Source organism: Peromyscus californicus, unplaced genomic scaffold, assembly GCF_007827085.1.
Source record: "Peromyscus californicus insignis strain IS unplaced genomic scaffold, ASM782708v3 Scaffold_21__1_contigs__length_65335640, whole genome shotgun sequence".
In the NCBI taxonomy this organism is placed as follows: Eukaryota; Metazoa; Chordata; class Mammalia; order Rodentia; family Cricetidae; genus Peromyscus; species Peromyscus californicus.
This window is the reverse complement of record NW_026294514.1, coordinates 62,412,543-62,440,052: the sequence shown is the minus strand read 5'-3', so window position 1 is coordinate 62,440,052 and position 27,510 is coordinate 62,412,543. Positions and strand designations below refer to the sequence as shown.

General features: G+C 41.3%; 1 protein-coding gene across 5 annotated transcripts in view; it reads left to right on the top strand.

Annotated features, from left to right (window-relative positions):
* The window catches only part of Dis3l2 (DIS3 like 3'-5' exoribonuclease 2), a 330,432-nt gene that overhangs the window by 185,915 nt on the left and 117,007 nt on the right, over nt 1-27,510 (top strand). For all 5 annotated transcript variants that reach the window (XM_052750513.1, XM_052750515.1, XM_052750512.1 and 2 more), the window contains one exon: nt 26,810-26,889. In XM_052750513.1, the coding sequence (XP_052606473.1) occupies nt 26,810-26,889 (80 nt within the window). The remainder of the gene's footprint in view (nt 1-26,809; nt 26,890-27,510) is intronic.

The window sequence follows — 27,510 nt, the reverse complement described above, 5'->3', positions numbered from 1 at the left end:
ATTTGTCCAGTGTTCTTCAGATTCCTTAGCCTTCATTCTCCTGAAAAGACAAAAGCAAAACACTGCCTCAACCCTAACTTTGGGAAGGCCCCCGTTTGGCAAATTATATCTGATCAAATGAGAAGCATTTGTTAGTTGTGTAAGTTAGTTTAGATTGAGTGGTCATGCTGGTTGATGAACTATCACCTCTTCTAATTAAGAGATTTCTCTTGTTCAAATCAAACCTTTATCAATTTTGATGGTATCCACAGCTTTTCTTCTGTAGAAACAAAGGTAAAATGTCATCCCCAACATAACACATATCCTGGTTTCCATTCTGAGGTCAGCACATCCTTAAAGTATATAGGCTGATTTAATTCTGTAGTTTTTTTCTATTATCCAGTGTCTCTCTGCAGCTGTTGTTCCTTTCTCATTAACATTTAGAAAATTCAAAGTTAATAAAGCATTATGTAATCTATTTCTGGGTGGTTTTGTTACCCATTTCTGTTTATTTAGCATATCCTTTAGAGTTCAATTTGATCTTTCTATGACTGCTTGGCTTGTGTGGTATACCTGTAATATGCTTTATATTGTAATAAGCAAAAAACAAACAAACAAAAAAAACATTTCATTTTACTAGAGACATATGCTGGAGCATTGTTAGTCTTAATTTGTACAGGTATACCCATGATGGCCATAACTTCTACCAAATGCGTGATTACAGAATCAGCCTTTTCAGAACTCGAAGCAGTCACCCATTGAAATCCGTCTACAGTACTTGTTAAAATTATTCTTAAAACTAGATAAAATAAATTGTAGTCCTACATTTTAATGAAAACCCATGTGGTAGTTTGAATGAAAATAGCCCCCATAGGCTCATAAGAAGTGGCATTATTTGGAAGGACTAGAACGTGTGGCCTTATTTGAGGAAATGTGTCACTGGGGGTGGACTTTGAAGTTTCAGATGCTCAAGCCAAGCCTGGTGGCTCTCTCTCTCTTCCTGCTAACTGCAGATCTAGATGTAGAACTCTTGGCTCCTTCTTTAGCACCATGTCTGCCTGCATGCCACCATGCTTCCTGCCATGATGACAGACTAAACCTCTGAGACAGTAAGCCAGCCCCTATTAAATGTTTTCCTTCATAAGAGTAGCCGTGGTCATGATGTCTCTTCACAACAATAAAAACCCTAAGACAGCCTCAGAAACTATAAGCAAGCCCCTAATTAAATGCTTTCTTTCAAAAGAGTTGCCTTGATCATGGTGTCTCTTCACAGCAATAGAAACCCTAACCAAGACAACCCATGAAACTGGATTTGAAATAGTTGGACATTGTATGTACATTTTATCTTAAAAGTCTAAAAGAACTATAAATATACACACACGTAAATTTTTAATTTAAATTTTTAAAAAATTTTATGTGTCTTGAGTATTTTGCCTGCATGTGTGTATTTTACCATGTTATGTGCCTGGTGCACAGAGAAATCAGAAGATGGCATTAGATGCCTCAATTGGAGTTATGTATGAATTTGAGCTCTCATATGGGTGTTAGAAATCAAACCTGGGTCCTTTGCAAGAGCAGCCAGTTCTCTGAACCACTGAGTCATCTCTCCAACACCATGTGTTGTCTTAAAGGCAATTTAATTTTAATTTTAATTTTATTTTACCAATAAATTAAATTAGCTTGTTGTTAATACACTGTCAGAAATATAGATGAACACACTTGTATCTTTCCACGATGTCAGAATTTATTAAGAATAGATTCACAGCCGGGCGGTGGTGGCACCCTTTAATCCCAGCACTCGGGAGGCAGAGGCAGGTGGATCTTTGTGAGTTCGAGGCTAGCCTGGTCTAGAGAGCAAGATCCAGGAAAGGCGCAAAGCTACACAGAGAAACCCTGTCTCGAAAAACCAAAACCAAAAAAAAAAAGAATAGATTCACAAGGTACAGTTTCAATTTCAGCACTTTGCCAGATACTCTTGTTTCCCTTAATAATCTGCAGAGGTGAACACAAGTTCTTTTATTTCTATCGTAATTACTAATATTAACTCTCATGTCACACATTACTCAGTAAACATCTCTTTCTGTGTGAGTATGTAGGTTACACTATAAAGGGATAAAGAAGCTGTGGCAATTTCTGGAGGTTTAAGAAGTAGGTTGATAGAAATGTAAATAGCCTGTATTGATAAGATAACACACTGAGAACCCCAGCTGATCACAAGAAGCTGTAGCTGTGGATCACAGGGCCTAGAGGGAAGCAACACAGTTAAGTCCATCTGTAGAGGTAAGGGGAGACCTGGGTCCAGAACAGCTGCAAATGAGTGTAGCAGAAGCCCCAAGGAGAGTTGAGAGTTCTCTGCCTGTCAGTCCTTGACTCACACATAGGATGTAAGATGACAGGTTGATGGAGGCTGTTACCATCATAGTGGAGGGTATTTATCCTTTTATGGGGCCCAAGAGAGGGGTCTGGTGTATCCAGTGTGTTCTGAGACCTGATATTCTTGATATGATTATAATATTCCCATGTGCCCCTATTGTCTTCATTCACCATGTTGTTTATAGGTTGGCACCCTTTCTACTCCCATGAATAGGTCAGTTATCAGTCTGTGCTGCATGGGTGGTGCTGGACTGGTGGTATTGTTTACATGTCCATCTGGGTGCACAGTTAGGCTCCGTCCTCAAAATGGAGTCAAAAGCTGCTGGTAACTGGAGTCTCTAGGGGCTGGAGAAACGGCTCAGTGGTTAAGGGCACTTGCTGCTCTTGCATAGGACCTGGGTTTGGTTCTAAATACCCACATCTGGTGACTCAGCCACCTGCGACTCCAGTTCCAAGAGATCTAACACCTTCTTATAGACCTATGGAGGCCTCTACGTGCATAGTACTTAAACTCATAAAGACAAACACACATACATATTAAATAAAGAAGTCTCTCAGGGAAGACACAGTCTGACAGTATAGTAACTTAGAGAAGGACACAGCTTGATCTTGACATTGCTTATTTGTCTAAGATTTAACAGTTTTAGTTAATGTGACCAAGACTTACATATCTGTAGACAGTATATAAACATATGCCTGATGGTAGACCTAACTTTTAATATATACACACAGCCATACATAAAAGTTGACAAAGCCCCCAATTTTTACAGTACTCATTTGCTGTTTAGACCAGTGATCAAATGACTTCCTCCATTGGAATAAGCATTCCTTATTCCTAAATCTACATTTCCCAGGGTATGTGTGACTCTCTACAAACCATCAGCAAATTTCCATGTCAGGACAGAAAACTTAACCCAAATGCTATTGAGAAGAACTTAAGCAAAAGCCCAGTGCAAACCAAAAGTTCAAAAGACCAGGCTTGTGGTGGCCACTTAGTATCTTTGCTTGTCTTAATAGCTAATTAGCAAAGAGGGAAACTCTCCTACAAATGGAAATTTCTTTTACAATGAACTTTAAAATGATCAAATAAAATGTCAGGAAGTCATACTTTAGAGACTGAGGAGGTGTGTCCAGTATGTTTACAATTAAATGTAGCCCTTCATTGAGGAAGGTAAAGACTACTCTCTATGACCCCCTGAGAACTCTTCCCTTGAATTTTATGAATCTTTTCCTTCCTGTTTTACCGGGTCTGAGCCAGAACAGATATCCTAAGGAATGTACTCAAGCCTAGATTTTGGCACCACGTGTTACCAGGGAAATTGGGGTTCCCTTTTGTGGGTTCTTAGTTTCGTTAATAAAAAGAATTTAAAAACAGACTCAGAAGGAAGCTCAAGGACCATTTTATTAGAGTTTGAAAGAAAAACAACAGGGCAGGCAAGCTGCAAAACCTCTGCAGCTGCCAGGAGGAGGGGGATGGCCAAGAGAGAGAGAGCCATGCCTTTTGAGTTAGGCATGGAGGTCAGAAAGCCCTGCCAGGGAAAGCATGCTTGGGTTTAAATTAAAAGAAGAAAAAGGAAAAGTTATGCTTTTTGAGTTAGAACTCAAAAAAGTGGGCTGGCTTGTCATTGATTTGTAAGCAGCTGCTTGCAGGGAGGTACTTCTGGAAAGCATAAGCACATTATCTCGTTAACATGATAATTATTCCTCCCATCTTCTTAGTATGTCTTCATATGAATCAGATTTCCTGAGAGGTGGTCTTTGGGCCAAGTGATTGATAGGTCCTGTGAAATTAACTCTTAGTATGTAATGTTCTTATCTTAGGGTAAGATCAAAATATATGTCTCCACCAAGGCCAGAGGTAGAACTCACATGCCATTCTTTTGACTGGGAGGCAACTGCTTTCCCTAAATTACCCTCAACAAAACCTTAATTCTCTCAGTCTTTCATATGGCATTTTAAATCCTAAGAGGGGCAGAGCTAATGCTTTTCTGTCTAGTTTTATAGGGAAACATGGGGTATGGTCCAGAGTTAATCATAAAGGAGGAGCCTATCCTCAGTGGTCTCCAGGCCTGCTAATCACTGTTGAGCCATCTAGTAATATGACGCAAAAGTAATTTCTTCAGCCTGAATTGTTGTGGACTTTTATCCCAAGATTCCCACTTAGAGCCCCCTTCTGTCCCTTTGTAAGTCAGGAGAAGGTTAGGATAAAGAACTCCAGAATGTGGGAACTGGGTACCCAGCATGCATGGAAGGAAGCAAGATGAGAGAAAATGCTTAGACAAAACACCATGACTAAGACAGACATGCTGATCAATATCATTACAGGACATATCTATTACCCAGATCCTGGTACTGGAAAAGGTCCTCAGGGCCATCTGCTCCCAGGTTCCAATTAGAGCCCTTTTTACAGCAGAGATTTCTCTCAACTGCCAATAGCAAGGCTGCATAGGTTGAAAAGAGTAGGTTCCTTTCAAGAAAGAGAGTTATTCTTCACCTCCTGAAGTGAGTTCCCAGGGGTCTAGCATTCCCAACAGCTCCCGTCATTTGATACCAGAATTCTGCCTTATAGCACATACCAGAACCTGAAGTCAACCTCTTGATTTTTTTCTTAGATTTCTTCTCCATTAGTTACATATGAAGTCATACTTGGTTGTCAGACAAATGGAAGGAGAAAAACAAAGTGGTTCAAAAGATATCACCAAATTATAGGAATTAAAATTTTCCTGCATGACATCCCCAAATAGGTCTAAATAGTTCCCCAAGTGATAGGATTCCAAGTATACCTTGATCTCTTAAATTTCTTCCAAAAATTGGTGCCAACGCCACAAAGGACAACTCCTTGTCCATAGTATGGTTCCAGGAAGAGCCTCACACTTACCAAATGGTAAATAAGAATGATGCACAGATGGTAACTTTTACCAGGAGTTTTGCAAATTGCAAAGTCAAATAAGAGTACTCTTCAAATGATACCAGAAAAGACGAGTTTCAAAAACCAAGATCCCGGCCGGGCGGTGGTGGCGCACGCCTTTAATCCCAGCACTCGGGAGGCAGAGCCAGGCGGATCTCTGTGAGTTCGAGGCCAGCCTGGGCTACCAAGTGAGTTCCAGGAAAGGCGCAAAGCTACACAGAGAAACCCTGTCTCGAAAAACCAAAAAAAAAAAAAAAACCAAGATCCCTTCCTTTCTTAACCAGTGAAATGTGATTTTTATGGGCAGTCAGTGCTGCAAGTGGGAAACAGGGTAGACTCCTAGATGGAAGGTAAATCCTGGCTGTTTCTTCTGGATACCCTAGATTCTAAGCACAGGGCCAGCTTGCCATGAACTCTTTCTACTGACTAGCTTGCTTAAAATTTTTTACTGGAAACTGAGCTTCATTGCTTGTGACTTTACACAGAAAGGGGTGGTGAACTGGTAAAAGGAAATATTTGCCATCTCTCTGGCTTGCTTATACTAGGGTTACAACTTAAAGAAAGGATACAAAAGGCTGGTATGGATGTGAGAAAGTGGATCACTCATACACTGGCAGTGGAAATGCAAAATGCCAAAGCCACTCGAGACACACTTGGAGAGTTTCTTAATAAATTAAGCATAACCATCATACAAACCAGTAATTGGATTTCTGGGCATTTATCCCACAGAAATGAAAACATCTTTTCATAAAAAATTGTAGATGGATACTCATAACAGCTTCTTTTTTATAATAGTCCCAAACTGGAGACAGCCCTGATGTCCTTCAACTGGTGAATTGTTAGACAAACCATTGTACACCTGGAATGGTCCTCACTAGTACATGTGACAATGTGGATGAATATTTAGGAAATCATGCCAGGTGAGAAAAACCAATCCTGAAGGTTGCATAGTACAGAATTCCACTTATGGAACAGTTTGGAAAAGTCCACGTTAGAACTAAAGAATAGATTTTAGGTGCTTGTGACTATAGGAGCTGGAGTTCAGAGAAGCTGGGAGTGATGAAGAAATCCTTCCTTGAGTGGTTTTGTTCAGTGTCTTGACTGACAGTGGTGTTCCCATGAACCTGCACATATAGTCAGATTATGTGGAATGGATGCAGGGAATGAGCACAAGTGGAGCTGGAGGTCTAAACAAGGGCAGTGCTCAGTGTCAGCACCTGACTTTTCACTGTCATATAGTTTTGTAAGCTTTTACCGTTTGGAACCTGGTAAAGGGACATAGCATCTGCTTTTGTTTCTCACAGCTGCCAATTTATCTATAACTATGTCAAATAAAAAGTTCCATTTCAAAATGGCAGTAGGTAAACACAAATGAGAAAGTAGCCGATGTAGTGCGAGGAACTTGAAACTTTACAGAGCAAGTGGCTTTTAACTTTGAGGGACTAATAGGGTATCACTGTACATTGCCTTATTATTGAAGAAAGAAGAATCAGTTAACATTGTCATGTGCTCTGAATGAAATCCTCACTGCTGTTTCCAAAGACTGAAACACTGTACACACATAGCAAAGCATCTCGGAGTTTTACTGGAGTAGAGTGAAGGTACAGGCTAGACACCCTGTGAGGGAGCAGCAGGAAGCCAAGCTAGTGTGCCGGGAGTACCAGGTCACTACTTGGGGCTTCCTTTTATGGGTCCAAGGATAGGAGGACTTGGTTACAAAAGGGCAATGGATGGGTGACTTTTTGTTTTAACTGACAGGCTTGGTTCACTTTGTATGTTTTTTATTATGATGCATAGGCTTAAGATGGGAAATAGAGGTGCTGAAGATGATTCAGGAAATAGTTTGCCTTACTGTGCATGTACCCAAAATCAACATAGGCTGGACCTGCCCGTTACCTGTAGCTCCTGAATATGTTTCAGGATATGTTTGACCACAGAAAAGGGGTTACTGGGGCTTGCTAGGAAGCTAAAAGTTAGAGTGACCGTAAGCCTTTGTTTAGAGAAGCATGCATGAAGCTCAGTAGAGACTGGGTCCTAGGTTGCTAAGTGCTTTGTTGGGAAAGGGGTTCATGAACAGCTCAAGCTAAGTGGAGTCTTGGATTGCTATTTTCCCTGTGCCTGCATGCCCTACTAGGAGGGAGTACTCACATTGCCTGTGAATTGTATCAGTAACCACAGACCATGGTGAAGTCCAAGAGGGTCTAAGATAATGCAATAGAGAGTATGAACCATAATTCCTCTGGGAGAAAGTAAAATTTGCAGATTATATGCCCAGCATTCCAAAAGGAGAGTCAGAAAAATAGGCCTGGTACCCAGGTGCAAAGTCTGGAAGTCAGCTACATGTTTAGATTCCCATGATTAGTAAAGGCTACCAGTGAAGAGAGCCTAAAGAGGAGAACACCAAGGATAGACTCCAAGGCATGCCATATTTCCCGAAGCTTCTTAGGGCAAGGTGGACTTGGGGAAATTGAAATGCAGGGAAAAGGAAAAGATGAGTTTGTGTAATCAGTTGGGACAAGGTGGGACACTCGTCACAACACTGTATTTAGCTGACGTGTCCGGAATCGTTCTATGTGGTGACAAGAACAAAAGCCAGATTCCAGTTCATTTGGGAATGGGCGAGAGGGAGGGAGGGGAAGTCTGAGCACAAACCTCTCTTTTAAGGGCTCTGCTCTGCAGGGAGGTAAGGGGAGCCTGAGAGAAGCAAGGTCCTGAAGATAGCTTGGGAATGAGGAGGGCTGCAGCAGCTGGCAAGCAGTAGGTGAGGAGCTCGGGAGGACATAGACATTTTTGGACTCTTCTTTGGAAATTGCCTTCAGAGCCTGAGGCACATTTTCAACAATGGCAAATCTTCGTCTTTTGAGGGTGGATTTGATTTTTGGAAAGAGCCAAGTAAGTTCAGGGCCAAAGGTGGTAAATCAGGTGGGTGATCAAGGTGGATAATACAACTTTTTTGGGGGGAAAAAAAGAAGAAGAATTATAAAGTAGTAAAACTGATTTTCTTGTGAAGCTTATGAATTGGCTTAGAAAGTGGTTCTTAAAGAATCTCAAAAACCATTTAAGCATTGTGACATTATATGAATGAGTACGCCGAGTCTTTTAACCTTGTGTAGAAGAGCTGCCCCCTGTGGAAGCAGCTGTCCTTGTCACACAGTCCCCTCTTCACACACAAGTTGCCTGTGTTCCTCTTGCCCAAGGGGTATCTTGGTGGAATTATCCCAGAGTTTATGTATGCGAGAATCAAGAGTTTCAAACTGTGATTGTTTAAACAGTTCTCCTGTGGTCTTTCAGATGTAATTAGAATTCCTAGGATAGGAGTGTTCCCACAAGCATAACAATACTTTAAATGTGTGTTCAATTATCCTTTTCTATAGTCACATTTAATCGTTTCTTTTTGAAATAGCTACTTTGAAAATATTAAATCGTTCACACACTCTCAAATGTCTTTTAAACCGAAGGTAGTACTGGGTACATAGTAGGTACTCAATGATAAACCCCTTTTGTTTTTTCTGCTCTTATGTTTGACACACATACCAAGGGGAAAAAATTGGTTCACTGGTAGATCATCTCTGTTAATACTTGGCCAAAAAATACCCAGGATGGGGGAAAGAAGTGAACCTACGTAGGAGTTTGAAGTTTACTTAGCCTTGCTAATGTGCCGTATACCCACAACCAAAGCGTCACTTAAGGAATCCTGTGTGATGCCTTTATTGACATGCATTATCCTAATCACTGAACCACCACTGTGAACACATGGCTCCATTTGACAGATGCAGAAACTGTGGCTCAGACAAGTGCAAGGTCAACAGCTGCAAGGGACAGAGCAGGAACTTGCATTCAGGTATGCAGGCCTGGATCTCTCTCCTCTGATCCTCATTTCTCGACCTTCATAACCCATGTCCATGATAAAAGGAGCAGTCTGTCCAAAAACTCTTCGCCTTCCCTCCTTCACACTGAGAAAATAGAAATCAGAATCTTTTTAACTTCAAACTCCTGCTGGCTAAGAGACCAGTGTTCTAGCATTGTGCTTTATGGAATTTGAATGACGAAGGCAGTAGTTTTAAAGTTGACCTGTTTTTGAAATGGAAACCTGACCTTACAATTCATCCTTGCCCTCCCTCTGCCTCCCGCACCTGGAAGACTCACACTGCTCCCTGGAGTGGGTGGTGTGGAATCGGTGACTGTAACATCCTGTCACGGCTTCCTTAATGAGAAAGCATGAGAGAAAGCCATGACAAGTTTGCCGTTCTAGGAAACTTTCCACAGCTGTTGCTTTAATTAAGACTTTTGGGCCCAATGAATAGAAACCACTGCAGCTCACTTAAGCAGAAAAGGGAATCCGTCTTAAGGCTTCTGTGGCGCCTCCCAGAACCCAAGGGCAGGGAACTGCTAGGGACTGTAGTAAGGCAGGAACCCAGAAACGTCTCTCCTCCTCTGCTCTTCACATTCTCTTCACTCACAGGAACCTCCTGGCCTCTTCCTTCCCAGTGGGAGATTGATTTCTCACCTCTACATCAACCCTTCTCTTCCTTGTGTCCCTCTCCTTTTCTTGTCCCAGTTCTAGACTCTATGGCAAGGCTCAGACTGTCCCTGTTTGGGTTCCATGCAGTTCAGTAGAGGCCTTATGAGAGCAGGGCCCTATATGTCTACCACAGCTATGCTCACTCATGTATTAGTCATTTAGTTTTGACTTTTTGAGACAGGCGCATTATGTAGCTCTGACTAGTCTGGAATTTCTCACTCCTGTCTTTATTAGTCATACTACTTATTAATTTTCATGCCAGGAGTTGGAGAGTTTAAATGATTTTGATGTCACAACTATGAAATACATGAAGAATGTGGGACTTAGGGGCTAGAGAGATGGCTCAGTGGTTAAGAAAATGTACTGCTCTTGCAGAGGACCTGAGTTTAGTTCTCAGAACCATACTGGGCAGCTCACAACTGTTTGTAACTCCAGCTCCAAAGGATCTGATGCCCTCTTTCAGTGTCCTCGGGCACCTGCACTCACATGTACATATTCTCACAAAGGCACAAATATACACATAATTAAAAATAATAAAAATAAATCTTGAAAAACCTTTCGTAAAAGAATGTGGAATTTAAAGGTAAATTTGGCTTGAATTCTCACCAGTTACTAAGTGTGTAATCCTTGTGGGTTTATCTGAAACATAGGTTAATGTATATTTTTTTCCCATGATGGTATGTTGACTTCTAATATAAGAACATAAATAGTACTTAGCTTGGAGTGTGTCCACTTAGTGTCCATTGTACTTGAGCAAATATTGTCCCTTACTTCTTTCTAAAGATCATTAATATAAAATACCATACCAAAAAGATATTTAAGTCACATAGGGAATAAATACTTCATACTACCCATGCCCCTGAATTCTCCCTCTTCCCATTTTTTAATCCCTTTTAATATATCATTAGTTGTTATATATTTGTTATCCAAAGGACTTTATTCCTAAACCTTCAAAAAGAATCTCTAGAAAAGTCTTTCTAGGCAGTGACTAGAAGTCCCAAGGCATCACCAAAGAGTTCCACTTTCAGAGATTATATCGGTGCTTGTGGTATAATCTCTGCTAGGGGAAAACCATTTGTGCTCCCTCTAGCCTTAATTCTAAAGGTTGAGATTGATGAAAGAGCACCCAAACTGCTTGGCAAGATGGTTCAGTAGGCACACTCGCATACACACACATACACATACACGCATACACACACACACACACACACACACACACACACACACACACACACACACACACAAATAAGTAAATGTATTGGTGAGATGGTTCATTGGATAAAGACACAGCTCCCAACCTTGCCAAACTTAATTTAATCTGTGGAGCCCACACGGTGGAAGGAGAGAACTGACTCCCACAAGTTGTTCTCTGACCTTCACACATATGCCATGACATGTACATACTCAATATTCATAAATATAAATAAAAGATGTTTTAAAGGTGTTTTTAAAAAGAGAAGAGCCCAAGAGAATTAATTAAATTACTTCTCAGACTTTTGGTCAGAATCCAATGAGAATTTAATTCAGCAAATACTATTTCTAGTATTTGCAACAAGTGGAAACAGACTCTGTCTGAATTGACCATTTTAGTGGGTAAAGTCTTTTCAGAGAGAATTAAGCATAGAAGAAAAGAAGATAGATTTCCACACATTCCTCTCCCTCTCCGAGGACGTTTGGACAGACCTCATTCACCAAAGTCCTATGATAGTGAAGGTCAGTAGAAGTTTGGAGGCACTTTTGTTGCCAGAGTCCTAATCCTAACAAGCTCAGCCTAGCCACTGCCCAGAAACCACATGAGTGAATACATAGCATTATAGCTTAGTCTTGACCAAACTGTAGTCTGACTGGTCTTTATCTCAGATTAGTCTGGGCTGTGTCTCCTTAGGGAAGTCATTGCTGCATGAGATAGAAGTAGGTTAAACTCTTGAGCAAAGGATCCAGGTTTTTGTTTTGGTTACCCACGGGCATTCAGCTCAAACTGCCTCACAGTCCTTATTCTAGTTAAGTCAGGGAGATTTGGACGCTGTACAATCATTAAAGCTAACTAGAAGCTGGTGTTTAGCAGGGAGTACTTTGCCCTGATAGTCAAATGCTGAAGCATATAAAAGGCAGAGAAGGGAAGAGCCTAGAGCCTAGATATTGAGCTACTTCAGTAGGAGTGGAAGACTAGGAGTGTAAATTCAGGGCTGGTCCAAGCTTGGGAAGGACTAGGCAGTGGGAGTCAGCCAAAGAAGAGAGAGAGAGAACATGTCTTCTCAAAATGAATGTTTTACTAAGTGAGGGAAGTGGAAAGAAGGTGTTCAAGCATCATGAACAGTCTCACAAGACCTGCCATAGCTCTGAAAAACACTGAGGCCATTTGCCGGTTCCCATTTATTAAGGTAAAAAGCATGAATAAACCTTATGTAATCCAGTTTAATGAACTGTGCTCTGTAAATAATGGCAACATGGATATATATTTTTAAAATGCCAAAATAAATATCAGTTATACTTCAGGTTGACCAGGAACTCTATTATTACTTTGTCTAAAGTGAGTAGGCAGACCTGAACCTTTGGGGTCCAGGCTGTGTGAGGAGTTCCCTGGGCCTCTCCTTCCCTGAGGATGGGTACAGAGAGGAGCCTCCAGTGCTTCATTCTACCCTAGATCCTTATTTGGAAGTGCTCTGCACCAAACAGTAATTATTAGCATGTTTCCCTATGGGATCTAAGTATTTAACAATAAATTTGCCAGAAATTCACGGTTAGTACACTCCCACCCCTGCTTTTACTTATAGAACCAGTTCTGAACAACACAACAGGATTTGGACCCAAAATGAAAACTTAGAGACATAAAAGACAAGGCTGGGCTCTCCTGATTACTGAGAAGAAAGGCTTCATACTTTTTCCCTTGAAATTTCTGAAGTCTTACTCACTTTAGACAAAGTAATAATAGAGTTCCTGGTCATCTTGAAGTATAACTGATATTTATTTTGGCATTTTAAAAATGTATATCCATGTTGTCATTATTTACAGAGCAGAGTTCATTAAAATGTAGTGCATATGGCTTGTACAAACCTTTTATGTTAATAAATGGGAACTGGCAAATGGCCTCAGTGTTTTTCAGAACTATGCCAGGTCTCATGAGACTGTTGATGTTGCTTGAACACCATCTTTCTACTTCACCCACTTTAATAAAACATTCATTTTGAGAATACACATTCCAGGCAGCTCCTCTGCCTCCTGGGAAGGATATTTTGAGGCCTCCCAGTGACCAGGGAATAAAAAGACTTGACAGGAAAGCTCTAGAATTCCTGAAGAGCTAGTCCTTTGAAAGAGTCATTGTTGTGGAATCTCCCTTTGAAAGAGACCACTTTATCTTGCTTCTAAGCATCTATAGGACAGACAGCATGTTCTGAAAAGAAATTCAGGGAAGTGTTAAAGGTAATCTAGTATGGGTAGTGTGTAATTGGAAGAATGATAGTTCCATTTTTATGGTTGCCATAACAATCATACAGTTGTGCAAAAAATGTGTATAGCTTTTATAGAAGAGAGATGGCACCATTGTGATGATTCTTCTGTTATCAGCACAACTGTTTTCAGATCTGAAAAATAGCAGTGGCTTAACCCTTCCCCAGTTAGCACAGCATGTGCCCTGAGAAGCTTTCAGAGTTCAGGCTGTTGACATGAATTCACACTGGTATTTGCATTTTAGCCTGATAAATGGATTAGGAATTAAGGATGATGATCCTTTCAACAGCAGGTTATGAACTCCTGACTTGGGAATTCAAAGGATGAGGAAATATATATATATATATTTCTTCAAATAGGAATCTAGGAGAAATGTCTAGACATAGTTAATTCCTTGACTTCGTTGCTATTCCTAATTCTGTCCATTAGAACTTAAATCCATTAAATTCTGGCCTTTACACCATCATGTTCGTGTTTAGTCTCAGAAAAAGATTTGGTCACAATTTCTGCTTTATTTTTACATCTTAACTATGTTGCCTCTGGAACTTGTGAATCAAATCTAAAAGTATAGTATATTTAAGTGAAAGTATAGCCATATATACACTACTCTCAGAGGGCTATTTCCCCTCTATTTTTTTGTATTAATATAGCCTCTCCTAAGGGAAAAATACTTGGAACTTGACTCTTTTAGACATACAAATGAATATACCATTTGAGGAAATTTTATATCAAAATTCTATGAACAAGTTCAGTGTAAAGTTGTCAAATTTGGGAGTGGTACATAAAATTAAGTCCCTTTCAACTTAGCCACCTGTAGTGGAACTTGGTTTTGGTATGTATGTGTATGTATATGTATGTTTAAATGTACATGTGTTTGCATTTGTTTTTGAGACAGCGTCTCACTGTGTAGCCCTGGCTGGCCTGAAACTTTCTATGTAGACCAGGGTGTCCTCTAACTCACAGAGATCTACCTACCTCTGCCTCCTTAGTGCTGGTAGTACAGTTATGCACCACCCTGTGCAGCAAGGTATTCATTCTTACGTTTTCTAATAGGCTTCTTTTGAAGCTGCCCTTTGTCTCCCTCCCATCTCTCTTGTCTTCTGCTCTTTTCTGCTGAAGAGAAACCCTTCCTCAGATTTTATCCACCTACCAGAGCAAGACTCTCTTGACCCTTCTCAGAGCCTGCCTGAACCTGGACAGAACTCACCACACCAAGACCTGTTGCCCAGCACACCCTCCCTCGTTTCCACCCCACCCCTACACACACACTTAGAAGCAAGCAACCAGAACAGAGATTTCACCCTGTTTACCATGGCAGTGGAATTGACCCTGGGGTGGAAGTGACAGTACAGATGGAAATGGTATTCGGGTGTACAGTGTACTTACAGAAGAATGCTCAGAACACACACTTAGCCTGTGAATGCAAGGTAAGAACATCGACAGACACATTTGTGTCTTTTACAGGGTCAGAATTTATTAAATAGCAATGAATTCACAAGCTGAAGCAATTTCATGTCCCAAGTAGTCCTGATTTCCCTTGATAGCCAGCTGAGGGAATCACAGTTGTTGTTTTTTTTAATTCCAATCTTAACCACTAATATTAGCTATGAGATCACTTAGTAACTGAGTCTATATCTACATACATATATACTTAATTTTTATCAGTCAGTATTCTCATAGTCCATCTTAAAGTAACCACAGTGTGATATTTTAAATCCAAATTATAGGGAGTCTACAATCAGAGTAAAAGAAAAAGAAACAGTTGTTCAAAGAGCTTAAGATAATGAGACTTTCTGGGCCTGGGGGTCTGGGCCTGACATCCTCACACCCATTAGTATAGATATACATGTTGTTTTTAGAACATTGGAAAACCTAGCTCTTAAGTCATCTGGAACCGGAAGTAAGAGTTCAAAGACACAGCTGTCTTTGCCCCTGTAGAAGCCCTCTTGATGAAGTTTAGTGCCTTAGGTAAGCTTATGGGGGAGGTTATGACTTTGTCCTGAGCAGATAGGAGGCTCCCTTCCTTCAAGGCATCATCCCATGGCATGTTCTCATTGCAGCCCACCCAGACGCCTGTGTTTGAGCCTTCATTATAGTTAGCTGTCCTGCTGCTGCTTTTCTTTCTGTGTCTAATTTCAGTGCTTTTTGTTTTCTCTCCTGCCCCACTAGAGGCTAGCTGGATAGAAACTTTTGTCTGTTCTCAAATGGGTCCTAAACACCTTGGACAGTAGATGCCCACTACATATTTGTTGGATGAAAGAACTCTGGCCTTTTTTCTCTTAGTTTTCAATACCTTCTTCATGTTGATGCTCCCTCCATTGATTCCAACGACTTGGATTTATTCTTGACAAAAAAATAGGGGGAAATTTACGTAAAGGAGTTCATTATATATGGTTACAAACCATTTAGGGAAAAAAGGAATGGGTATATTTTTTGGGAAATGTCATGTTTGAAAGGTTTTGTAGCTTAAAGGGAGTCAGTTAATCTTTGTGGCTACAAAGGGCCTGAATAAAGTTTCTCAGTCATATTTCAGTTCAGACCATACTTTGTAATGATCAGAACCACCTAAAGTTGAATGCATGACTAATGAGGCAATACACCCTTCCCCAGTGTCCCATCCCAAGTATGCAAGATGTGGGTTGCTATATTTCATTGGGTTTGGGGACACATTTGGACATCAGGGATCACATTTGGGCTGGAGTGAGCTTCTAACAATAGTGATTCTGTGACTGTGGTCTCTGAAGTGATACAGTGACATTGTAGGATATAGATATATCATACATCATATATATATATATATATATATATATATATATATATATATATATCACAGGGATTGAGGATATAGATAAGTCATAGAGCAGTTGCCTAGGCCCTGGGTCAAGAGAGAGAGAGAGAGAGAGAGAGAGAGAGAGAGAGAGAGAGGATGGATAGATAAAATCAGAAATTGATGAAGTGGTTAAGTATAGGGTACAGAAAAACATAGTAGAAAGATAAAGAATGGAAAAGAAAGGAGAAGTCTCTAAGAGTAATTTGATTTTTGAACCATTTAAAGATTTAAATACTAAACAATAAAATTAAATCTAAGTACTCAGGAATCTGAAGCAAAACTTGATTTTGAGTTCAGGGTCAACTTTAATACATAGTAGATCTTGTCTCAAAAAAAATAGTAATGGTAGTTTATAATACATTGAATTTTTAAAAAATCAATGATTTTGTAATGATACAAAAAGGAGAGAGAGAGAGAGAGAGAGAGAGAGAGAGAGAGAGAGGGAGGCTAGTTGTGGAACAGGGTAGGATAGCAGAAGCTCCTCTCAGCGAAGAGAGCCAGCCAGTAAATGGACAATTTTATAACTTATGAAATTGTAGTTAAGCAAACATCATCCAAGGGTGCTGAAAGCACTAGCTGAATGGTTGTTTATTTTATTTTTTTATGAACAGTATATTCATAAGATCTAAGAGTCTCTCTCCATAGACGATATTGTCTTGGTGCTGGGTAACAAGGAGCTATCAGTTAGCTTGGTCGGGCTATTAGCTCCTTAACCTTCCATCTGCTGAGACTGTCTGACCGTGTGCCTTCTTATGGGATGCAGTATGAAGCCCACCCTCACCTGGGAAGTACTGAAAATACTCACTCTTTAACCAGCCAACCTCTTTAGAGCAGTCAATCCTTTAAACAAAACTTTCTGTTTAGTGGAAATAGAGAGGAGATTAATTTGGAGACGAGGGCTTGCTCTGTTTCCCAAGCTGGCCTGGCACTTCACTGTTGGCTTAGGTTAGCCTCAAATTCATGATCATCTTGCTTCCACTTCTTGATTTCTAGAATTATAGGCAGGTGCTGCCACACCTTACATTTGATTTATGTATCTTCCTTTTTCTCCATTCCCTTCTATGAGTAAATACTCCAGTAGATCAGAACAGATGACACTGCAAGGCAATTGGCAACTGCTTTAGAAAACAGTGGTGTTCTGCTAAGGACAGGTAGACATTAAACAGACAAAAGAGGCATAATTAACAATTACAGCATGGAAGCTGATTTGATTCTGGAGCAGGAAGAGAAAAAAATGGTGAAGACTTGTGGTGGACAGTTGAAGGTACTTACGGATAATTTATAAACTGGGTGAGAGAACCACTCCCTTCTTGGCTTAGACTATAGTGTTGTGATGCCATAGAATGCCCGTAGTCTTCAAACACCCACTGCAGTACAGAGGGTGTGGAGAGTTCTGCAGCATAACTCCTGTTGGGAGTTCAGATATGAAAAGACAATAAACCAATGTACAAAGGAATATTTGGAGGGAGACAGAAGAGAAAGCAAGTATGGCTAAATGGTGACCTCTGATGAGTAGTTTTTAGGAAAAGAGGACTTGGGGTTTTGCTACAAGTTCCAAGAAACCCTGGAACTCATTCTGTAGCCTTGGCTGACTCAAAACTCCTGAACCTCAGGTATCAGGCTTTCAGGTACTGGAATTTCAGCCTTGAGCTACTAGCCATCCCCTCTGAGGAGTCTCTATAGAGCATGTTACTGCTGCTCTTTCAGTGTCCCTAGAAATTCAGAGGGAAGCAGGTTGTGTGGAATACACTCTCTGCATTTAAACCATGACTTCCCTGACTGGGTCTGGCTCCCTGGCTCCCACAGTGGCAGCTGAATCTTCTTATGTGGCATTTGCAGAACCATGAGAAGTTCAGTGGGTTAGTGAGTAAAAGAATAGAACAGGGAAAGCCATTTCAGGTGGTTCAGAGTCCCATTTCATCCTTGTCCTATAAAAGGTCAAAGAACTGAAGAACCACATTCACTTGCCAACATTTGCCAGCACTTGAGGCTGCCTTTGGTGGGCCCACAGTTAAAAAATTCCTGGCTAGGTAAAAGAGGCTTTCCAAGAATGCTATGATGCCATTTCTTCATGCCTATAGTATGTCTTTGTGAATGTCACTTCATTACTAAGGGGAAGGTACAAGTGAAGGGTTGGTGCGAATGGACATGGTCACTTTGTTCTCTTAATAGAACTTAGACTTTCATTTTAAAACATCTGGAATCTGTGTCAGACTCCAGCATTGGCTGTGTATAGAACTGAGAGAAAGAATTTGTATTAAGGTTTTGACAACTGCCATTTTAAAGAGTGGTTGTTGTGCCCCTTCCTAGACTGGGAAGGACAGACTGACCTTTGGTGGTCCTCCCACAGTGAGGTGGTACCTGATGAAGAAGCTCACCTGGCTTGGCTCTGTGGCAGTGTTCTTGGGATACAGTACCGTGGAGAAGTATTCTCTTGTCTATTTCTTCTGATATGTTTGAAATGAAAATGTTTGCTTTCTCTATTAACTGTGATGCCATCTAACTAAGAAAGTGTTGGAGTAAAAAAAATATTCTTTATCCTATTAAAGTTATTTCTTAATTTTTCTTCCATTCTTTTTTACCCATTCACCACTGTTGACCCAGATCCTTCCCATCATTATTGCTTGCTCCCAAGGAGACAAACCCAGAGTCACGGGCAGAGAAGGACCTCTATAAATTTTGTTAATCTGGAAATGGTTCCTAAACCACAGTTTGTAAAACACTATTTTATGAGAAAAGAAGATGGGATGAAGACAGAAAGGGACACCCTTGGAAACAATAACACTGTGGTATGACCACAGGATCCCTTGCCAAGAAGTCATGAGTTCTAATCCTAAATGTGTTTCCCAAGGCTCAGTGGCAGCATTAAATGGAAAAGTGCTAAAGAGAGCCCTTCAGTTATTTTTTCCTTCACCTCTCAAGCAGCTCATCATTGTATGCATGCTCTCAGTGTTACAGATACAGGTAATATCTTCCAGACCTGAAATTGCCTCTGGCTTGTCACAGTGGTAAGACCTGTACATAAGTAAATACCAGTATATCAAGGACAGTGGCCAGTGCCATCAGAGAGGGGCAGGTCACAAGCATGGGTAGAATAGAATGGAGTGTGTAGCTCCACTCTGTAGAGTCCTGGAGATCCCTGGGGAGAAGACGGCACTGCACCTGGGTCTTTAAAGGCAAGGTTGGTCTCAGGCCTTGGAAATTGGAAGGGAGGGTGTTCTGGTTCAGGAATGGAACAAACAATGGTTGAGAGAATAGAGAATATGTAGTGTAAATATCTGATACGCAGGATATCTGATATGTGACCCCGTGAAAAGGTCGTTTAACCCCCCCAAGGGTCAAGACCCACAGATTGAGAACCACTGACCTGGGGGATGTGAATGACAAAGAATAGAAATCTCGTCTTGTGTGGTTATTTCTCAGGGCTCTTAGCTGGATCATAGAGGAGTACAGAAGACTTTTAATTATTCTTCATATGTCCCTTTCTAGATGGAACCAATGGCTTAAAGCAAAACAGACTGTCTTGGGAGCTTGCTGTCCCTTAAAAAGTTCTGCTAGCCCCTCAGTCACGTGCTTTCAGGTTACATAACTGTTGCTCAGAATTAGAATTCTGCAGCCTTCTGGAGTCCCATTCTTTCCCTCCCCCACCTGGCACTTTATTTTCTGTGGGTCAGGTTTAGCTTCTTTCTAACCATTGTTGCGGAACTCTTGAAAAATTTGGTCTCACAGGTTCTGAAAGCTGGCAGGCCAGGCTGCTCCCTGCATGTTGTGAAACCAAAGTCTTCCAGAAAAGGGGCCAGTAAAATCTCAAGCATGAGTGAAACAGCTGGAGGATGCAATGCACCCTCATCCATACCCAACAGCTCCCAGCCACTGTCACCCTCATCCTGAAGGAGCCATCACTCACCACAGTGTTGTGACAGGTTCCTAATTGTGGGGATGACACTGGGTTAAATCACTGGGTCTCAGCACTGAGGACCGAGCTCATCAGGGCCACTCACTGTTCCTTAACTGCCTTGACTTCTGTAATGGGAGAGCAAGGCTAGAGCCCCCTCCTGCAAAGCAAATCCTTGTTGAAAGTATTCTGAGTTTGACTCTGTCTAGAATAGTGTGTTCTTGGTCCATACTACATGGCTCTTTGTCCCAGCATGCCCCCAATAGTCTAATCTTAGTATAAATGAATTTGTTTTTACTGCCCCTTTACCCAAAAAATTTAACTTTAGGAAGCTTGCAGATACTGTATATAATACAGTGACTTACTTTCTTTTTGGGTTTTTTTTTTTTTTTTTTTTTTTTTTTTTTTTTTTTTTGGTTTTTTTTTTTTTTGAGACAGGGTTTCACTGTGTAGTTTTGGTGCCTGTCCTGGATCTCGCTCTGTAGACCAAGCTGGCCTCAAACTCACAGAGATCCACCTAGCTCTGCCTCCCGAGTGCTGGGATTAAAGGCATGTGCCACCACCGCCTGGCCAGTGACTTTCTTAAAATTAGGAAATGGGGCAAACGGTATCTTTAAATAGGAAAATAAGTAAGACCAAGGTAGAAGCTAGAAACTGCAAATAAAGTCTTTTAGAAGTGTTTATAGATGGTTTTTCTGAGTTTCCTGGGAGCCAAAGATAGAAACTTACGCATAAAGCATAAAAAATGTATGCATCTGTAAGATCAGCTCACATGACTGTTTCCTTGTAGTATGCCAGCTTCACCCGTAAGTTTGCATAATAGAGCACCATTGGTCAGACTGGTTCTGTATCCATCGGCCGTCCTGTACTGAGCAGCATAGCTCCCTGTTGGCTTCTTACAGTGTCTCTCAGAGTGGGCCTACATGGTGCTAAAGGCCCTTTTAGCCCAAAGGTTGCACTGGAGGTCTGTGCAGAAAAGCCCATTGCAGGTCCTTGGTCTCCAAAGGCACTCCTTACAGAACCCAGCTTCAGGGTGATGTCACACCACAGAAGAGTGCACAGAAAAGTGAGTCTGGCAACAAACGCGCCTCACAGGAACTGCCGGGGTACCAACTTAAAGGCACCAAGGAGTCCTGTAATTAGGAAACAACCCAGCCTGTACAAATTGATTGAATGTTTTCGTTTAATGTATTAGAAACATCAACCTAAAGTCATTCACGGGCACACAGTAATGTTTATCAGTGCTGAGGATAAAGTCTTGAGAATGAGCACTTGTTCTGTCCCTGAGCTACACTCCCACCCTCTCACACAGTAAACATTTTAAGCATGCTGCCTATGTTAAGTCAACTCTGCTATTGTGTCAAAAAAATATGGCCTATCACAATCAAGCAATATCTACTAATTTAAACAAGTAAATAATATAATTCTCATGTGCCATGAAATCATACTTTTTTAAATCTGTTTTCAGCCATTTAAAAATACAAAAACTGAGGCTAGAGAGATTGCCTCAGCAGTTAAGAGTGCGAGCTCTTCTAGAGTACCCAGGTTTAATTCCCAGCATTCACAAGGTAGCTCACGACCATCTGTAACTCTAGAGGACCTGACACCCTCTTCTGGCCTCTACAGACAACAGGCACACAAGTGGTGCACATACAAACAAGCAGGCAAAACACCCGAGTATGTAATAAAAATAGGTAATAAAAATGCAAAAGCTGATGTTGGCTTTCAGGCTGTTTACAAGCAGGTGGCAGGCCATGCTTGCTTGTGGACCCATCCCAAGGACCACTTGTTCAGCTTTCCTTCGGAGTAAGACCCCTGAGTACTGTACCTCATTGCTCACTTGAACTTAAACTTTATGTTCCTGGCTTAAGAGCAGATCAAAAAAGATTATGATGGAATAAACTAGGATTTTACTCAGAAAACAATTGTGGAAGAGCAAGGGGAAAAACAAAACAAAGACGTTGCAAACTAACCACAGAAGCTGAACTGTTTGCCGATGACAGGGGGATAGAACGGAGGGTAGTCAACAGGGTCTGTTTCAGGCTAGAAATGTATTAGTAGGCATTAGCATTCATTCATTGTGTTTATAGAAACGAATGCCTCAGAGCCCCTGGAGACATTTACAAAGATACAACTTGCTAGTTAATCCTCCAAGTAAATTAATAAACATGCCCCACCGAAACTAACAGCACTTTTTATTTTGACCTAGAGGGTCATTCTTTCAGCTTCTTATGATGTCATTATGATGAAATAAAAGGACCAAACCATCCCTGGTACCCCATGTGACATGTCAGATTTAGTTACACAAGTATTTTATTGAGTACATGTTTATGAAGCATTTGACTAGGTTGTATGGAAGAGACAAAAATGAGCAAGGAGCAGTGAGTCCTTCCTTCACCTTGTGGACTGAGTTCAAGGTCCTCCCCTTGTGCAGTCTGTTACTGTGTGGTGAGAATCAGCTTAATCTTCTGGTACTTTATGTTACCATTCATCCGACATTTCATCTTATACCAGCCAGAACAGCTAAGATTTAAAAACTAAATGAACGGATGAATGAAGGAATACAGCAGATGCGAGCTTGGGTGTAAGGAAAAGTGAGCATTGACTGATGGTGGGAGTGAAAACTGCTGCATTCACTGTGGAAATCTCTGCAAGTTCCTCACTGATGTCGATCTTCCACACGACCCAGCCATACCACTCCTAGGCAGATCTCCCAAGGATTCCGGCATCCTACTGCAGAGAAACTTGCTTATTCATATTCATTGTTCTTTATTCACAATAGCCAGAAAATGGAAACAGATGTCCATCAATAATGAACGGATAATAAAAATGTGGTACATATACACAATGGAATATTATTAAGCTGTAAAGAAAAATGAAATTATGAAATTTGAAGATAAATGGATGGATCTAGAAATCATCTTGAGATAACCCAGTCCCTACTAGACAGATGTCACACATTCTCTCTCATATGTAGATGCTAGCTTTGAATCTTTAGATACGTGTGTTTAAATTGGAGTACCCATAGAAGTGAAGCTAGCAGAGAGGTCATGAGGGGGAGGATTTCAAGAAGAGAAGGTTAGAACACAAGCACTGTAAAGTGGAGAGAGGGAATGAGAGTGGCAGGGTGAACCTGAGTTTTGTTCCCAGCACTCACATCCCAGGGTTCACAGTTGTCTGTAATGCCAGCTTCAAGGGATCCAATACCTTCTTGTGGCTTCTGTATGTACTATGTTCATGTAATACACATACATACACTCAGGCATATATCATAACATTAAATAATAAATCTTTTTAGATAGGGTAGAGAATAGAAGGACAGGGTAGAAAAGAGAGTATGGGAAGGGATTACTAACACTAAAGACCTTTGAAAATGGCGCATGGAAACCAACTACTGTAGAAGCTTCCTAAACTATATACATATATAAAAGGAGTTTAAACAGAGTTATCCTAGACCCTCTCACACACACAAACATTACACGCTGTTGCCATTGCACTTGCTCACCTCCAGAACTTAATGGTAAGATCCCATGGCTGGAAAAAAAAAAAAAGAAGTAATTGAGTCGTAGGACATGGAAGATCAAGCTAGTACCAACCTGGAAGCTTCCTCCTACTGGCCAGATTCCATAGTGCTGGATTTCATGCTCCTTGGGGTAGAGGAAGTAATTTGCAGTCTTACCCAGCTATGAATCCTGAGAGCCACAGTAATGACTGGCCTGGCAAGATATGACTACTCATGAAATAGTGGAACAAATGTTATAAAAGTAACCAATTGCTTTCTGGTTGGATTTAAAGCCTACTTCACAAGAAGGAATTCATACCTGGCACCATAAACTGGACCAAAACCTTGTGGCTGACTAGGTCATAGGCCCTAGAGGAGAACCTTATGCTATTATTCTGCTAAATGGACATAGTATTATAACAATTCCTAATGAATTATTGCTTTACCCATAGATGAGTGCATCTCTGAGCCCTCATCAGAAAAGCTCCTTTTTGCAGTAGATGAGCATTAATACAGAGACCCACAGCAGGTCAGTGTGCAGAGAATAATAGGCTGGGGAATGCACAGCTGTAAATGGAACATCTGTATTGCAATTTCTTTCCACAAGGCTCGAGAATCATTGTAGAAGAGGGAGCAGAAAGATTGTAGTGGATGTCTGAAGTGAAATAGTATTGGCTGGATGGGCAGCACGGCCGCACACCTAAACTTAGAGCAGCTGTGACTGCACACATAAGATCTGCACAAGATCAAGCCAGCTGAAATCCCAGCACGGGTTGGGGAGGGGTTCATGAAGTCCCACCCCTAACTGAGGAGCTACTGGCCATTGATGGCTGCCGGGAGAGGGAGAGTCATTTTTCTTTAGGAATATGGACCCTGAGAGGCGGCTGCCTATTCACCAGTAGGTGGTCCTATACCCATACACTTAAAGGAAGCACGGACTCATTTTGTTTGTTTGCTTGTTTTTGTTTTAAAGAGTTGTGAAGTTGGAAGGGAAAAGTGGTGGGGGTGGAGAGTGAAGGAGTTGGAGGGGAGAGAGTGGGGGAAGGGTTTTATCAAAACAATTATATGGAATTCTCAAACACTGAAAAAAGAAAGTCTAACTAGCACACATACATCATAATTTGAAATTATTTCTAAATGAACAAGCAGTAAAATTGACATTTATTTGGTGTACATGTCAATGCTTTTAAATCATGTATAAATCTTAGATACCACAGATAAGATTAGCAAAATTCTACCACCCTAAAACACACATACCTTATTCCCAGGCCCTGGCAAGCACTGATATGCTCTCTGTCATTATAAATCTGTACTTTTGAGAATGTTGAAAACAGAACCACACCAAACAAACTGTATTCTTTCTTAGTTAACTTTCACTTAATATTGGGTATAGATTGAACCTAAGGACTCAGACATGTTCCCACAGCTCTTCCACTGAGCTGTGTTCCCAGCCCCCTGTTTATTTATTATAATTTTTATTTTTGGAGATTATAAAATAATTACATCATTTTCTCCCTTTTCTTTCCCCCCTCTCGTATACTCCCCGCCTTGTTCTCTTTCAAATTCATGGCCTCTTTTTCTTTAATTGTTTTGATGTATGTGTGTGTGTGTGTGTGTGTGTGCAAGCACACATGCATGGGTATATGTATTTCTAAATATATAAATACAGCCTGCTCATTCCATATAATTTTACTTGTATGTATATGTTTTCAAGGCTGAGCTTTTGATATTGGATAGCCAATTGGTGTGCTCTTCCTTGGAGAACACTATTTCTCCCCTCTTTGTCTAGGGTTAAGGCCTCGGGGGCTTTCCTAGTCCATATTAGAGTGACTATAACTGTCATCCTTGTTTAGGTCATGTTTGGGCAGCCAAGTTGGTGACACTTCATGGATGTAGCTTTTTTGACATTTCTAAGAGACACAATCTCACACCAAACTGCCAGTTCCTGTGACTATTAAAATCTTCCCACTCTTTCCTCCCTGAGCCTTAGGTGCAGGAGTTGTGTTGCAGATGTATTTGTTGGGACTGGGCTCCACAGTTCTGTATTTTAAATGGTTGTGGTTTCCTATAATAGTCTCTATCTTTTACAAAGAGGTCTCCTTGAGGAGGAGTGAGAGTCCACTTCTCTATGAGTATAAGGATAAATCTTTCAAAGGTAGTAGGACCATGCTGGTTCAGTAAGAGGGTGCTTGTGGTTCTCCTCCAAGATCCTGACTTCACTAGCCCCAGGGAGTTGGCTACCTTTCTAGTCCCAGGCATGGTTTCTCTCTTGTTGAGTGGGCCTTATGCTCACTTAGAGAACTGTTGGTTACCACCAAGGTCTGCATGCCACTGCTGCACCTTAGGGTTATCTTGCCATGCTGGTGGTCATTGTTGTGGTTGATATGCATCATAGCTGGGTAGGACTGTTGGTTTCTTCCCTCCTTTGGAAACTTGCATGATGTCTTCTGGTACCATAAAAGCTGGTCCCCAAGGGATTTTCCAGTCAAACCTAGCTTGTGTCCTTTTGGTCCTGTGTCTGAAGTGCATAATGTCTTCAGCTTGCTATAGTGTATGTACATAGGTCAGAGGACAACTTTCAGGAGTGAATCCTCTTCTTTCACCTTGTTGAACCAGGATCTTTTTGTTTCTGTCATACTGTGTACACCAGTCTAGCTGACCTGTGAGTTTCTGGGCAGGTCTCTGAACTCCACTCCCACATTACCATAGGATTTCTGAGGTTATACATATGTGCCAGTACATTCAGCTTTTTGTGTGGGTTCTAAGTGAAGTAGTTGGCTATCCCAGGGGCACAAATGGTGGTCTGGTCTGTTTATGAATAGAGTTATATTATGCTTAACTAGGTTGATTATATGGCTCTGTATTTTTTTAATAACTTATTCCTGGGTCCTGTCCTCATGTCAGAAGCCAGGTAACCTTTTTTGATACTCTCTGTTTGCCTGGGTGGGAGACAGTGCAGAAAAGCAGCTATAGCTGACCCTCGAAGAACCCACTCCCATGTACTCGGTGGATAGGGAGGCCAAAGATCAGACAGTGGAGAGGACTTGACCAAGAGGATCTGTCCCTCTTGGAACAGAATTCTTGTTGGGAAGCCTCTTTTCTGGAAGCTGCCTCCTGGTTGCCTGATGACACCTGTCCTCTCCCCTTTCTCGGGCAAGGAGAGGTTAGTGTCAGGTCACAGGGCAGAGGAGACTAGTGACCACACCTTTGTCTCTCGCAGCCTCACGTCCTTCCCTCCTTAAAGAGACATTGTAGATGCTCTTTGCAAACGATCACATGTGCAAAATGAACTGTTGTTTAACATTCTGTGACAGTGGATTATTTGTGCTAATTCTGTTTTCTGTCTTTCCTAGAAAAGACTGTATCTTCACCATTGACCCATCAACTGCTCGAGACCTTGATGATGCTCTCTCCTGCAGGCCTCTCACTGATGGTAGGATGGAAATTTCTCTGCTGCTGTGTGCAGTAGGCAATCTGTATTCTCATGTGCTGAATACCCATGTCAGGTTTTCATCTGTTCCTTAGGCAGCTTAATGGGCAAGGAAGGGTTTGCTTCATTCCTGAGCTTGGCTATACAAGCTGAACATTGAGCCCTGTGGAGGCTCTGGTGAGGGAGAGAATGAGAAATGTCTTCTCACTAGCTATCTGTGGGTGTTAGAAGAGGTAGCCATGACAGCAGAAGAGCTACTTCTAGGCCTTGGCCAGCCAGCGTCAGTATGAAGGATAATAGGAAGACACCTATGGGCTCTACCCAAAAGATACTATGTTTCCTTCAAACTCAGCATGGAGGAGCCTCCCTCAAGACATGCTGTGCGCCTCTCTTTCCTTTCTGCTTCTTCCTTCCGTCTGCCCTCTCTCTCCCTCTCTCTCCCTCTCTCTCCCAATAAAGCTCTAAAAAGGTTAAAAAAAAAAAAGAAAGAAAAAGAAAAAGACAAAAAGACATGCTGTGTAGTGGGCAGTGGGCACACCCTCCTGATACATGCTGTCTAGGCCTGAGCTGCAGATGCTCCACTGCTCCTTGTAGCTCCTTGTCTATTAAGAAAATTGTGAATGG